The sequence below is a fragment of the Eucalyptus grandis genome, chromosome 5 (genome assembly GCF_016545825.1).
Source record: "Eucalyptus grandis isolate ANBG69807.140 chromosome 5, ASM1654582v1, whole genome shotgun sequence".
NCBI lineage: Eukaryota > Viridiplantae > Streptophyta > Magnoliopsida > Myrtales > Myrtaceae > Eucalyptus > Eucalyptus grandis.
This window is the reverse complement of record NC_052616.1, coordinates 32,798,120-32,809,587: the sequence shown is the minus strand read 5'-3', so window position 1 is coordinate 32,809,587 and position 11,468 is coordinate 32,798,120. Positions and strand designations below refer to the sequence as shown.

Sequence of the window (11,468 nt, the reverse complement as noted above, 5' to 3'; positions counted from 1 at the left end):
TTGTTCAGGCATTTCTCCTTAGATAAATGTCAATTTACGTGAATAACAAGTTTTTATTTTTGGTCTGTCGTGAATAACAAGTAGAAAAAATAATAAAAGTTAAAAATGAAAGTCGGTTCCACACCTAAAACTTTCTATCAATATTGAGCATTCTCTTACAATTAGATCTCTCTCTCTCTCTCTCTCTCTCTCTCTCTCTCTCTCTCTCTCTCTCTCTCTCTCTCTCTCTCTCTCTCTAAATGTCAATTTACGTGAATAACAAGTTTTTATTTTTGGTCTGTCGTGAATAACAAGTAGAAAAAATAATAAAAGTTAAAAATGAAAGTCGGTTCCACACCTAAAACTTTCTATCAATATTGAGCATTCTCTTACAATTAGATCTCTCTCTCTCTCTCACCATTCCTCTTTTTTTTCCAACAATTCCCGATAAAGTTCAAGCATGTGGACTAACCAAATGGGTTGACTGACCTTTAAACTTTGAATTTGAGGGCATACTCCGTGATTGTAGTATCCACCCCGTGATTGTAGAAGCAAGAGAGACGACCCTGTTGACTTGACTTTGAAAAGCCAAGGTTTGTGTTAAAATTATACCCATGCCCGATTCAATGTTCCCTTGCTAGAAAGGTCCTTGTGAGTCCGGATAAAATTCTGCCCATCTAAAAGAAAAGAGAGTATGACAACCTGTAGAAGTGAAAGGGAAGAGATTCCGTGAAATGGACGCTTGGAAATTGAAACGAGTTTCGATATTTACTTACTTCTAGATGATGTTACATCATGTTGTGGAGTAACTTAAACTCTAGGAATGTGAAAGGGGAAGTGGCTTTGAATTTGTGGGTCCCATGTTAGCTTGACACACGGGATGATTCTTGTCTTTGTCCCACGTCTATCTATCTTAATCACTACAATAAGTGAAGGAAAATATGGGGATCAATTAGGGTATATGAGGTTTTGATAATAAAAATCCATGCACTGTCTTTTTAAAAGATTTTCAAAGCAACCAAAGTGGAGGACGTATAGGGCCACATTTGCCCCCCATCCCTCTTTGGAGAAAGTTGAACTCTCCGATTAGCGGGTTAAAGTAATCATGTGTATTAATCATATGGAAACTTTGACCAAAGTATGTGTGTGTTGTCAACGATTGGAACCCATCAATTAATACCATCTTGGAAATGGAACACCATAGGCATCCATTTGAGCTAATTATTGGTACCATTGATTAGTCTGTCATATATTGTGTGTTTTGGCTTACTTTATTATCAAAATTCAAAACACTATTAAAGTTTAGAATAAAAAGAAAAAAAAATCATACGCAAATCTAGTTGTCAATTTTCGTAATTTTATAAAGTTTCGGAATTTTTTCGTTAAATAAATGTCTATTGAGGCACGAAAAACTTTTGATCAATATTGATCATTCACTTACCATTGTTTCTCTCTCAGTCGTCTCCCTTCCTCACACACATGTGCACAATCATCTCTCTTCCTCATACGTTACTTTTGCTTATTTTTATCAGTCTAGGTCAATAAAGGCATTGAAATGTAGAAAGGTGCACGAAGAAAAGTAAAATATAATTAGGGACATTTTCAAACCAATCTAGTTCTGCTTAGCTTTAAAATAACCTACCGAGTAAATCCTCAAGCTGTGTACACCATGGTTACAGAAACCCTAAGTGAAGCCAGAGAAAGATCAAGGACCATACAAGCATCTTTCTCTTTAGCTTTGGACATCATGTGCAACACGCACTCATTGAGTAAACAATGACATTGACCATGCTCTGTCACCGACTTTCTTTGCCCTTAAATTGCTCAAATAGATTAATTTCATATTCACTTCTATAAGGAGGCAACTACACAAATGGACTTTGGACGTTGACCCAATATACATATCATCCCTAAACTTTTGGTAACTATTTAATTTGGTCTCTAGATACACGGAAATTTCCAATGTTTTCCTTCCATTTATTCATTTAACAGAATTTGCTAATTTGGCTTCCCATTTAGTAAGTTTGAGTCGTGGATGAAGAAATAACTTTACATGTGGATTATTCATATAAGATATTCAACTCAAGATATAATAATTTGTATCAACAAAATAAATGAAAAATCATTTGTCCAAGTTTAACAAGTAAACAACTTAAAATGATTATTATATTCTAATTTTAGTAGAATATCTTATGTGGATAATCCTGATGTAACGTTATTTTTAGTCCACTATTCAAACATACCAAATTGGAAGCTAAATAGCAATTTTCATTAACTTGAATTAATAGAAGGATAACATGAACATTTTTATATAATTTAGAGACTAAATTAAACATGTACAAAAAAATTCAGGCACCGCATTGAACAAATTAAAAATTTATGGACAATATTGCACATTAGGCCAAAACTTAGGATTCAATTGTGTAGTTTTTCCTTCTATAAATACACCTAACGCATTCACTCAATCTCTGCACCACAAACAAATCTATTCATTAGAAAATGGGTTTGAAACTTGCAAAAAATTTCTCCATAAGGTTGATACTTGTCTTGTGTGCATGTGCATGTGCGTCAAGTGTTGCATCTCGTGCCTTCGACATTCCATCCGCAACTAAAAAGTTCGAGGAGTGGATGAGTCGGCACGAACGCGACTATAAAGATGTCGCCGAGAAGGCGAAGCGTTTGAAGATTTTCTTGGAAAACCTGCAGTTCGTCGAGGAGTTCAACGGTGCGGTAAACCGGACTTACAAGGTTGGATTGAACAAGTTCTCGGACTTGACCAACGAGGAATTTGTGGCAGCATATACTGGATACAAATTGCCATCATCAACACGCAGGAACTCCTCCCAAGTCAATTCTTTCAAGTACCAAGGTTCGAATAGCATCCCGGAGAGCGTGGATTGGGTAAAACAAGGTGCTGTCAACCCTATAAAGAACCAAGGCCAATGTGGTAAGAAATTTACTGCTAACTATTGAAGCCTATCCTAAGATATGCAAGCAATTGCATTGCCCAGCTTAAATCCACTTGTCATAAAATATTACATTGTGAAACACTAAACAAATTAATTTTTCTGAGAAGATTTCTTAATTGAATTATAATCACTGCAGGACTCACTATCTTATGTGTACAGGATCTTGCTGGTCGTTCTCCGTGGTGGCGGCGGTCGAAGCAATCACACAGATCACCACTGGCGTGCTACCAAACCTGTCCGAGCAGCAACTCATAGACTGCGCCACTGACGGGAACCAGGGCTGTCAAGGCGGCTGGATGGACAATGGCTTCGAGTACATCATCAACAACAATGGCATCAACTCCGAGACGAACCACCCGTACGTTGGGGTCGACAGCACCTGCGATGTGCAGGCCTCATCTGTTGCCGAGGCCAAAATATCGAACTACGCGGACGTCCCCCCGAACGAGGACGACATGCTGAAGGCCGTGGCAATGCAGCCGGTGTCGGTAGCACTCGACTCGAGCGGAGCCGAGTTCCAGAATTATGCAGGCGGTGTCTATACTGGCCCATGCGGTGACGGTCGTCGGGTACGGGACGGACACGGATGGGACCAAGTACTGGTTGATAAGGAATTCTTGGGACGTCTCGTGGGGCGAGAGTGGGTACATGAGACTTCAGAGAGATTCTGGTGTTGAAGGTGGGCTTTGTGGAATTGCCTCGAAAGTTTCTTATCCCGTTGCATAAGTATTTATCTAAGAGATCGTGGCTTCGAGTTCATGTGTGTTAGTAGGCTCAAATCGTTCGATATGAACTGAGCTCAGTCTAAGTGGAAATATTTTGGGTTAATTACTACAGTTAATCTCGTGTCTTTACTGTTTTAATTTCAGCTAGACCCCTGCGACCTTTGCCGGGTTTCTTATAATGAAGTTTCTTGTGTGTTTATGATAATGAGAATAAAGAGGATTTGAAGACGGTCCTTGAATTTTTTATTGTTAGCTAACACCTCGTAGCATTGTTTGAGACTTGGAACCATGTGTATGGGTGGTCCTCAATACCGGATGCTTCCGACTCTCATCTGGGTTACTTGACAAAATTTACTTGGTTCATTTAAATTCATTAACATATGTTGTCAGAGTATTATTTGTCTTTTTTTTTTAAGCGCATTAAACCTACCCCCCTCTCTCTCTCTCTCTCTCTCTCTCTCTCTCTCTCTCTCTCTCTCTCTCACCATTTCTTGTTTTTATTCAACAATTTCTAGTTCATGCGTGTGGACTGACCTTTAGACTTTGAATTTGAGGGCATACTATGTTCAATAACATGGGACTTGTGACGTGCTATACTTAAATATCCACTTGTACAGTTTATTACATTACTGAATGTATAGATTATATAGATTTATATCAAGTACATTGTCAATGTAAAATATTGATTACATAGATTGAAATTCGCATTTACTAATTGAATGAATTCATTTGCCAAAATAAAATACCATTTATAGATTGCTTGGGTAATTAATCTTTTGTACACCATTAGGGTAAGAATCCCCAATTCATAGAGACTAGTTTTAATATGCTTGGCATTGCTCTATTTCATACCATCTACCCTGTGATTGTAGGAGCAAGAGGGGCAACCCACGTTGACTTTGACTTTGAAAGGTCAAGCGTTGTGTCCAAACTCTACCGGGGCAATTCAATGTTCCCTTGCTAGAAGGGTCCCTGTGAGTTATTGTGGATTTAATTGTGGTATGGTGAATTTCATTGGCCAACCTATGATGTTTTGTGGAATAAGTTGCTGTATGCTAAAAGTTCATAGATACTTTTGTCAACTCGAGTAGCAAGAATTACAAAATGAGTTTGCAAAGGGTTATGATCAATTATAATAAATTAGTATTTAAATCAAGCATTTAAAACAAAAATATGTGTTGATTTAGAAATTCAATGGGTAAGTTCATTGTTTTTAAAGAAAGGCCTACATAACTCCTCTTGTGTGCATATGGAATGAAGTTGTCAACTTCAGATCGGAAACCGAACAAGTTGCCATGATCTATTCCGTATGACATCTACACAGAAACGCACCCATACATCCGCTTGGCAAGCGAATTTTTGTATCTAAAAGAAATAACCTTACGGTATAAAACTTGAAAACTCTGAAATTTACAAAAGGTTTTCCTTTGAACCAAGCATTCCATATGGCATTTTTTTTTCCAAAAGAGAAGAATCAAAATGAACACTATGGGCTTGATTTATTAATTTTATATTTATTTTTTTTCCGCGAGAGGATGGGCTTGAGCTAAGAAGTCCCAACTTCTTTACTTTAAGCCATATCACAATCGTTTTGGGGCTAACATTCTAACAAAACAAAATTATAATTAATTGGGTTTCAAGATTTTATGTCAGTGAAATTTGAACCCATATAAAGTTTTGAACATCAATCCGAGGAAAAAAAAAAAGAGTATGACAACTTGTGGACGTGAAAGGGAAGAGAATCCGTGCATTGGACACTTGAAAAGGGTTTTGATTTTGACAAACTTATAGATGATGTTATATCATGTTGTGGAGTTGCTTAAACCCCACAAATGTGAAAAAGGGAAGTGATTTGAATCCGTGGGTCCCGTGATTGCTTGACACGCGCGATGATTCTTGCCCATGTCCGACGTCTGCCCATCTTTATCACTACAATAAGTGAAGAAAAATGTTAGGATCTATTAGGGTTTATGAGGTTTTGATAATAAATATCCATGCATTATGTTTTGAAAAGATTTTCAAAGCAACCAAAGCAGAGGGGGTATAGGGTCACATTTCCGTCCATCCCTCATTAGAGGAAGTTGAACTCTCCGATTAGAAAATTAAAATAATTATATATATTAATCATATGCGAACTTGACCAAACACACACACACATACATACATATATGTATCTACATTTATAACCCATCAATTAAAAATTTGTTAGATGAACTTTCAATTAATTGGGATTGGAGTAAAACACGACCCTATAATTGATACAATCTTGACATGGAACATGATAGGCCTCCATTTTAGCTAATTGTGGAGATATTGTTAGTACCGTTGATTAGTCTAGTATTTGTCATGTGTTTTGGCTTATTTTAAGTGAAAAATATTACCTAATGACTTTTCTATCGAAATTCAAAATACTATTAAAGTTTAGAATAGAAAGAATTTTTTTTTTTTTTTTTTTTTTTGCAAATCTAGTTGTCAATATTCATAATTTTGTAAAGCTTATGGAGTTTTTTGTTAGATAAATGTCAGTTGAGGCACATAAAACTTTTGATCAATATTAATCAGTCGCTTAATTCTCTCTCTCTCTCTCTCTCTCTCTCTCTCTCTCTCTCTCTCTCTCTCTCAATCATCTCTCTTCCTTACGCACGCAATCGTCTCTATTCCTTACACACACACACACACACACACACACACACACACACACACACACACACGTTACTTTTGCTTATTTTTATAAGTCTAGGTTAATAAAGGCGTTGAAATGCAGAAAGGTGCACGAAGAAAAGTGGTATATAATAAGAGACATTTTCAGACCAATTTAGTTCTGTCTAGCTTTAGAAGAACCTACCCAGTACATGCTCGAGCTGTATACGCCATAGTCACAGAAACCCTCGTTGAAGCCAGAGAACGATCTAGGACCATTCCAGCACCTTTTTGTTTAGCTTTTGGACATCATGTGCAACACGCACTCGTTTAGTAAACAATGACATTGACCATGCTCTGTCACTGACTTTTTTTGCCATCAAATTGCTCCAATAAATTAATTTCATGTTCACTTCTATCAAGATACAACTACACAAATGGACTTTGAAATTTGACCCACTATACATGTCATTTATGAGGGATAAAGTACACTAATGGTGCCATAAGTTGTGTACGGCGCTCAATTTGGTGCCAAAAGTTTCCGCCGGATCACTTAAGTGTCAAATCGGAGGAAAAACGATCACTTTGGTGCCACCGACGACAGATTCCGGCCAAAATGATTACGTGGCTTTTATATTTAAAAAAAAATTCGAGAAGCCTTTAAAAACGACGTCGTTTTCCGTCTTCATTAAGAAAACGACGTCGTTTTGTTATCCTACATGGATAACCTCACAAAAACGACGCCGTTTTTTTAATTTTATTTGGAGAATGAAATTAGGGTTTTTTTGTCCGCCATTGCTCATCCACTGTTGCTTGGCCGCCATCCCTCAGCCACCGTCACTTGGCCACCGTCCCTCGGCCACCGTCGCTCAGCCGCCATCCCTCGACCTCCATTGTAGTTGCTTGCCACAGCAAGACAAAAGAACAAAAAAACACGAACTGAAAATCCCGAGAGAGAGGGAGGTGTCGACAATGAGGGCGGAGGAGAGGATGGCGGGGCCACGGCCGCCGCCTTCGTAGCAGCTGGCTTCGCCGACAACCTCTGTGGCGTTCCAGATCTTCATGGCTACCATTGGCCAGATCGCTCATGCTTCTAGAGATTCTTCAAGGTCGCGTTTCCTCTACACCCAACGATATTTCTTGGGAAAAGGTAGTGGTGAGGCTGAGATTCGGGGATTTGAAAGGTTGATAAGGTGATTGAAAATGGGGGAAAACTCGCGAAGGTGAATGCGTGGTTTCTTTTCTGGAAAATTACTGGTGTTGATGGTCCTGCGCTGCTGGTGTTGTTGATTTGGTGCTGTTGGTGTTGCTGGATCTGTTCGAGGAAGAAGACGAATCTGCTCGGGGAAGAAGACGGCACAAAACGGCGTCGTTTAGGGATTTAGGGTTTTGAATTTGGGGGAAAGACACAAAACGGCGTCGTTTTGGTGTTAGGATGCTAAAACGACGTCGTTTGAATGCCTAAGTGATCCAATGGAAGTTCCGGCGAGCTACATCAGCATAAGAAATTAATAAAAAAAGGCCACGTCAGATTTCCGGCCGATCGGATCGGCGTTGGCACCAAACTGAGCGTTTTTCAAATTTTTTGGCACTTAAATAATCCGACGGAAACTTTTGGCACCAAAGTGAGCGCCATACACAACTTATGACACCATTAGTGTATTTATCCCCATTTATGAACTTTTAATTTGCTTAATGTGATTTCTAAACTTTTAGTAACCATTCAACTTAATCTCTAGACTACATAAAAAAAATTTATGTTATCTTTTCATTAATTCAAGTTAATAGAATTTGCTGATATGGCTTCCAATCTAGTAAGTTTGAATGGTGGGTAAAGAAATAATGTTACAAGTAAATTATTCATGTGAGTTATTGAACTTAGAATGTAATAATTAATATAATCAAATTAAAATAATGTTTGCAAATGGAACAAGTTAAACAAATTAAAATGATTATTATATTCTAATTTGAGTAGAATATCTTAAAGTGATAATCCACATGTAATGTTATTTTTTGTCCACTATTTAGACATATTGAATTGAAAGCCATATACGTAATTCCTTTAACTTGAATTAATAGAAGAATGACATGAACATTTTCATATAGTTAAGGAATTAATTTGAACATGTAGCAAAAGTTTAGTACCAATGCCACATCTCATGTCTACAACATTCCATTCATGAAAAAAAAGTTCGAGGAGTGGATGAGTCAGCATAGGCGCAACTACAAAGACATCACCGAGAAGGTGAAGCGTCTGAAGATTTTCTCGGAAAACTTGCAGTTCGTCGAGGAGTTCAATGGCGTGGTAAACCGTACTTACAAGGTAGGATTGAACAAGTTCTCAGACTTAACCAAACGAGGAATTTGTGGCAGCATATACAGGACACAAACTGCTATCATCAACATGCAGGAACTCCTCCCAAGTCAATTCTTTTAAGTACCAAGGTTTCAACAGCATCCTGGAGAGATTCGATTGGGTCAAACAAGGTGCTGTCAACCCTATAAAGAACCAAGGCCGATGTGGTAAGAAATTTACTGCTAACTATTGAACCCTATCCCAAGATATGTGAGCAATTACTAATTTTTTGGACAATTTTCCAATAACTAGTGTCCGGTTGCCAATTCTTGTTTTAGCTATTTATAAAAATTCTCTAGGTTCATTACGCAACCAAAAATATTTTTTTTGTATTTATCTTTATTTTTATTTTTATTTCTTTCTTGCATTGTCTGGCGAACCTGGTCCAAACGGGCCTCGTTCAACTAAAGCCAGGCCGGATGGGCCGGTCTAAGCAACTGAGGCCCAAAACTGGCCTAATGCAAATCATGCGCATTCCAGCTTGGAACAGATGATCGGGTCCAAATGGGCCCAATTCTTCTTCAAAAGTTGCCGAGATATCCCCTTTAGTTTTACCAAAATTTGCAAGAATGAGTCTTCATTCTTCAGGTACAAAATCACACCTAATTCCCAAATCCACCGAAGTAAAATCAATTTTTTAATTGGTTAGGATAATAAGGTGGTTAGAGAGATTTAGGGTTTATTCAAAGGGTTATTTGGGGGTGAAATTCAAATTCAATATTTAGAAGGAAATATAGAAGGTCTAACCCATAAATAGGGAGTCTTGCGGAGTCTAAGGGGACCAAACAACAGAAAGAGAACAAGAATATGAATGAGAAATATTGCCCGGAGAAAAGAATTCAAAGAATAGTATAGTTAATCGAGAGTGCTCACCGTCGTGTTGGTGGCCTGCCATGTTGCCTTGAATTTTCGTTCTAGCCTAATCAAGCTTGGAGTTGTCCACTTAATCCTTGCACGACATTCCATTTGAGGTAAGTGATTTGAGTTATACCAAGTTATTCATGAAGTGAGCCTATTAACCATCTCTTAATTCTTGTTGGAATGCTTATCATCATGAATGTCACATGATTTGCTATGTCCAAGTAGACGCTTTTCCACTTAGTTTCCAACATACTATTTGCAATTTAATTTGTGCTACTCATTCATGGACGCACAACAGGATTGATTCCATCTATTTTTGCTTTTTGGTATGTTTTAGTAGTTTGACCATTAGCAATGAAAAAGAACATAATATTGCATGACAAAAATTCATGTGGAAATTTAGAGTTTTCCATATATAAATGCTCCGACACCTATTTATCACTATTTTCACATTTGCACATATGCATATATTTTGTTTCTGCTTTTCTTTCAGCCATCTTTTTGTTTCTTCTTCCTTTTTTGCCTTTCAAAATTTGTTGATCTTTAACCAATTCAGGTATCAATAAGACTGAAAAGGGAAAAAAAGGTTCATATATATTTTTTCATTTATTGGTGAGTTTCAAATCAGTTCATTTATTACTATTTTCATGTTTGCACTGCATTAAAAAAATTAAAAAAATCAAGTGAGATTTAGATATCTCCATAAATAAGTGCTTCGCTACACATTTAGAATCATTTCGGTTATTTATTTATCTTTTTACTATTTTCACAATAGTCAAGTCTGTATCTGCACAACATTAAGGAAATAAATAAATAAAAACCATGCGCATGCTTGGTCATTTATAAAGCATCTCCATTTAAAAAAAAAATCTATAAAAATGCATATAGATTAAACCATGCAGTAATTTATCATTTAGAATAGTTCTTTTTTGAAAAATGAAATATAAAAAGCGCATACGTTGCATTAGATTGAGGCTTGCCTTACACGTAGAATAGTTTTAGGTCATCTTCTTTAAAAATTTTATCTATTTGCCTTGTACATTGCACCTGCATGTTTGGTATGATTAATTCTTCCTAAAGCACTTGTTTCTCTGCTCAGAGGGGTCTTGCATTGGCGCATTATAATAAGGTCTTGTGTTAATTTTGCCCCATACGGTTTTATTGTTTTCTTATATTGTTTGAATAATCTATCAGATTGTTAACGATGGCTTTATAATATTGTTTGTGCATTTATGGATGACCACCTTACACTTACGTGTTTAAACATAAAAATAAATAAATAATGATAGCATGAAAGAGTATTCTCGTAAAAGAAAAGAGGGATTGGTAATGGGCGTTAACTAAAACTAGTCTTCCTTACTTGACTTTGGTTCGCAATGTTAAGGCAGACTCCCACACTTTACTTGACTCTTAACCAGCCTAGTATAGGTAAGTGACAGTTCTAGTCTCATTCAAATTAATGATGTTTGAGAAATCAAGTTGCAGGTCTATAGGATTTGATTAAGAGTCCATGCAAAATGTAAGCGTAATTTCACGATGTTTGTATAGGAAAATTTGATGTGATCAATTGGTGCATATATTATGTAATATAGAGATGCGATATTTTTCCCTAAGTAGTCAAAAAATGTGAGAAAGTCTTTGCCTGCGGTGGTGTATGCGCAAGAATCACTTGGATTAGAACATCCATGGCTTTCTACTTCATATTTCCATAGAAAATATGGAATTGGGAACAAATTTCCACCTTAAAATAAACGCAAATTTTTTTCGTATGGCCTGATTATGAAGAGCCTAAGAATATTACATCTCTGGTGCAGCTATCTCATCACATCCACTTCAAAATATCGCACTGAGAAGAAGAAGGAAACACATTCACAAAAGAAAGTGTTTTTTTTTTTTTTTTGGTAAAATTCACAAAAGAAAGTGTTCACATCCACTTCA

At 36.9% G+C, this 11,468-nt stretch overlaps 1 protein-coding gene across 1 annotated transcript; it reads left to right on the top strand.

Moving 5' to 3' along the window:
* The first annotated feature begins 2,462 nt into the window (after nt 1-2,462).
* LOC104446930 (zingipain-1) lies at nt 2,463-3,702 on the top strand. The gene is given in 3 exon segments (XM_018873887.2): nt 2,463-2,926; nt 3,108-3,504; nt 3,506-3,702. Coding segments are annotated over 3 exon segments (1,014 nt in total). The 5' UTR covers nt 2,463-2,478; the 3' UTR covers nt 3,675-3,702.
* The last annotated feature ends 7,766 nt before the right edge of the window (nt 3,703-11,468 follow it).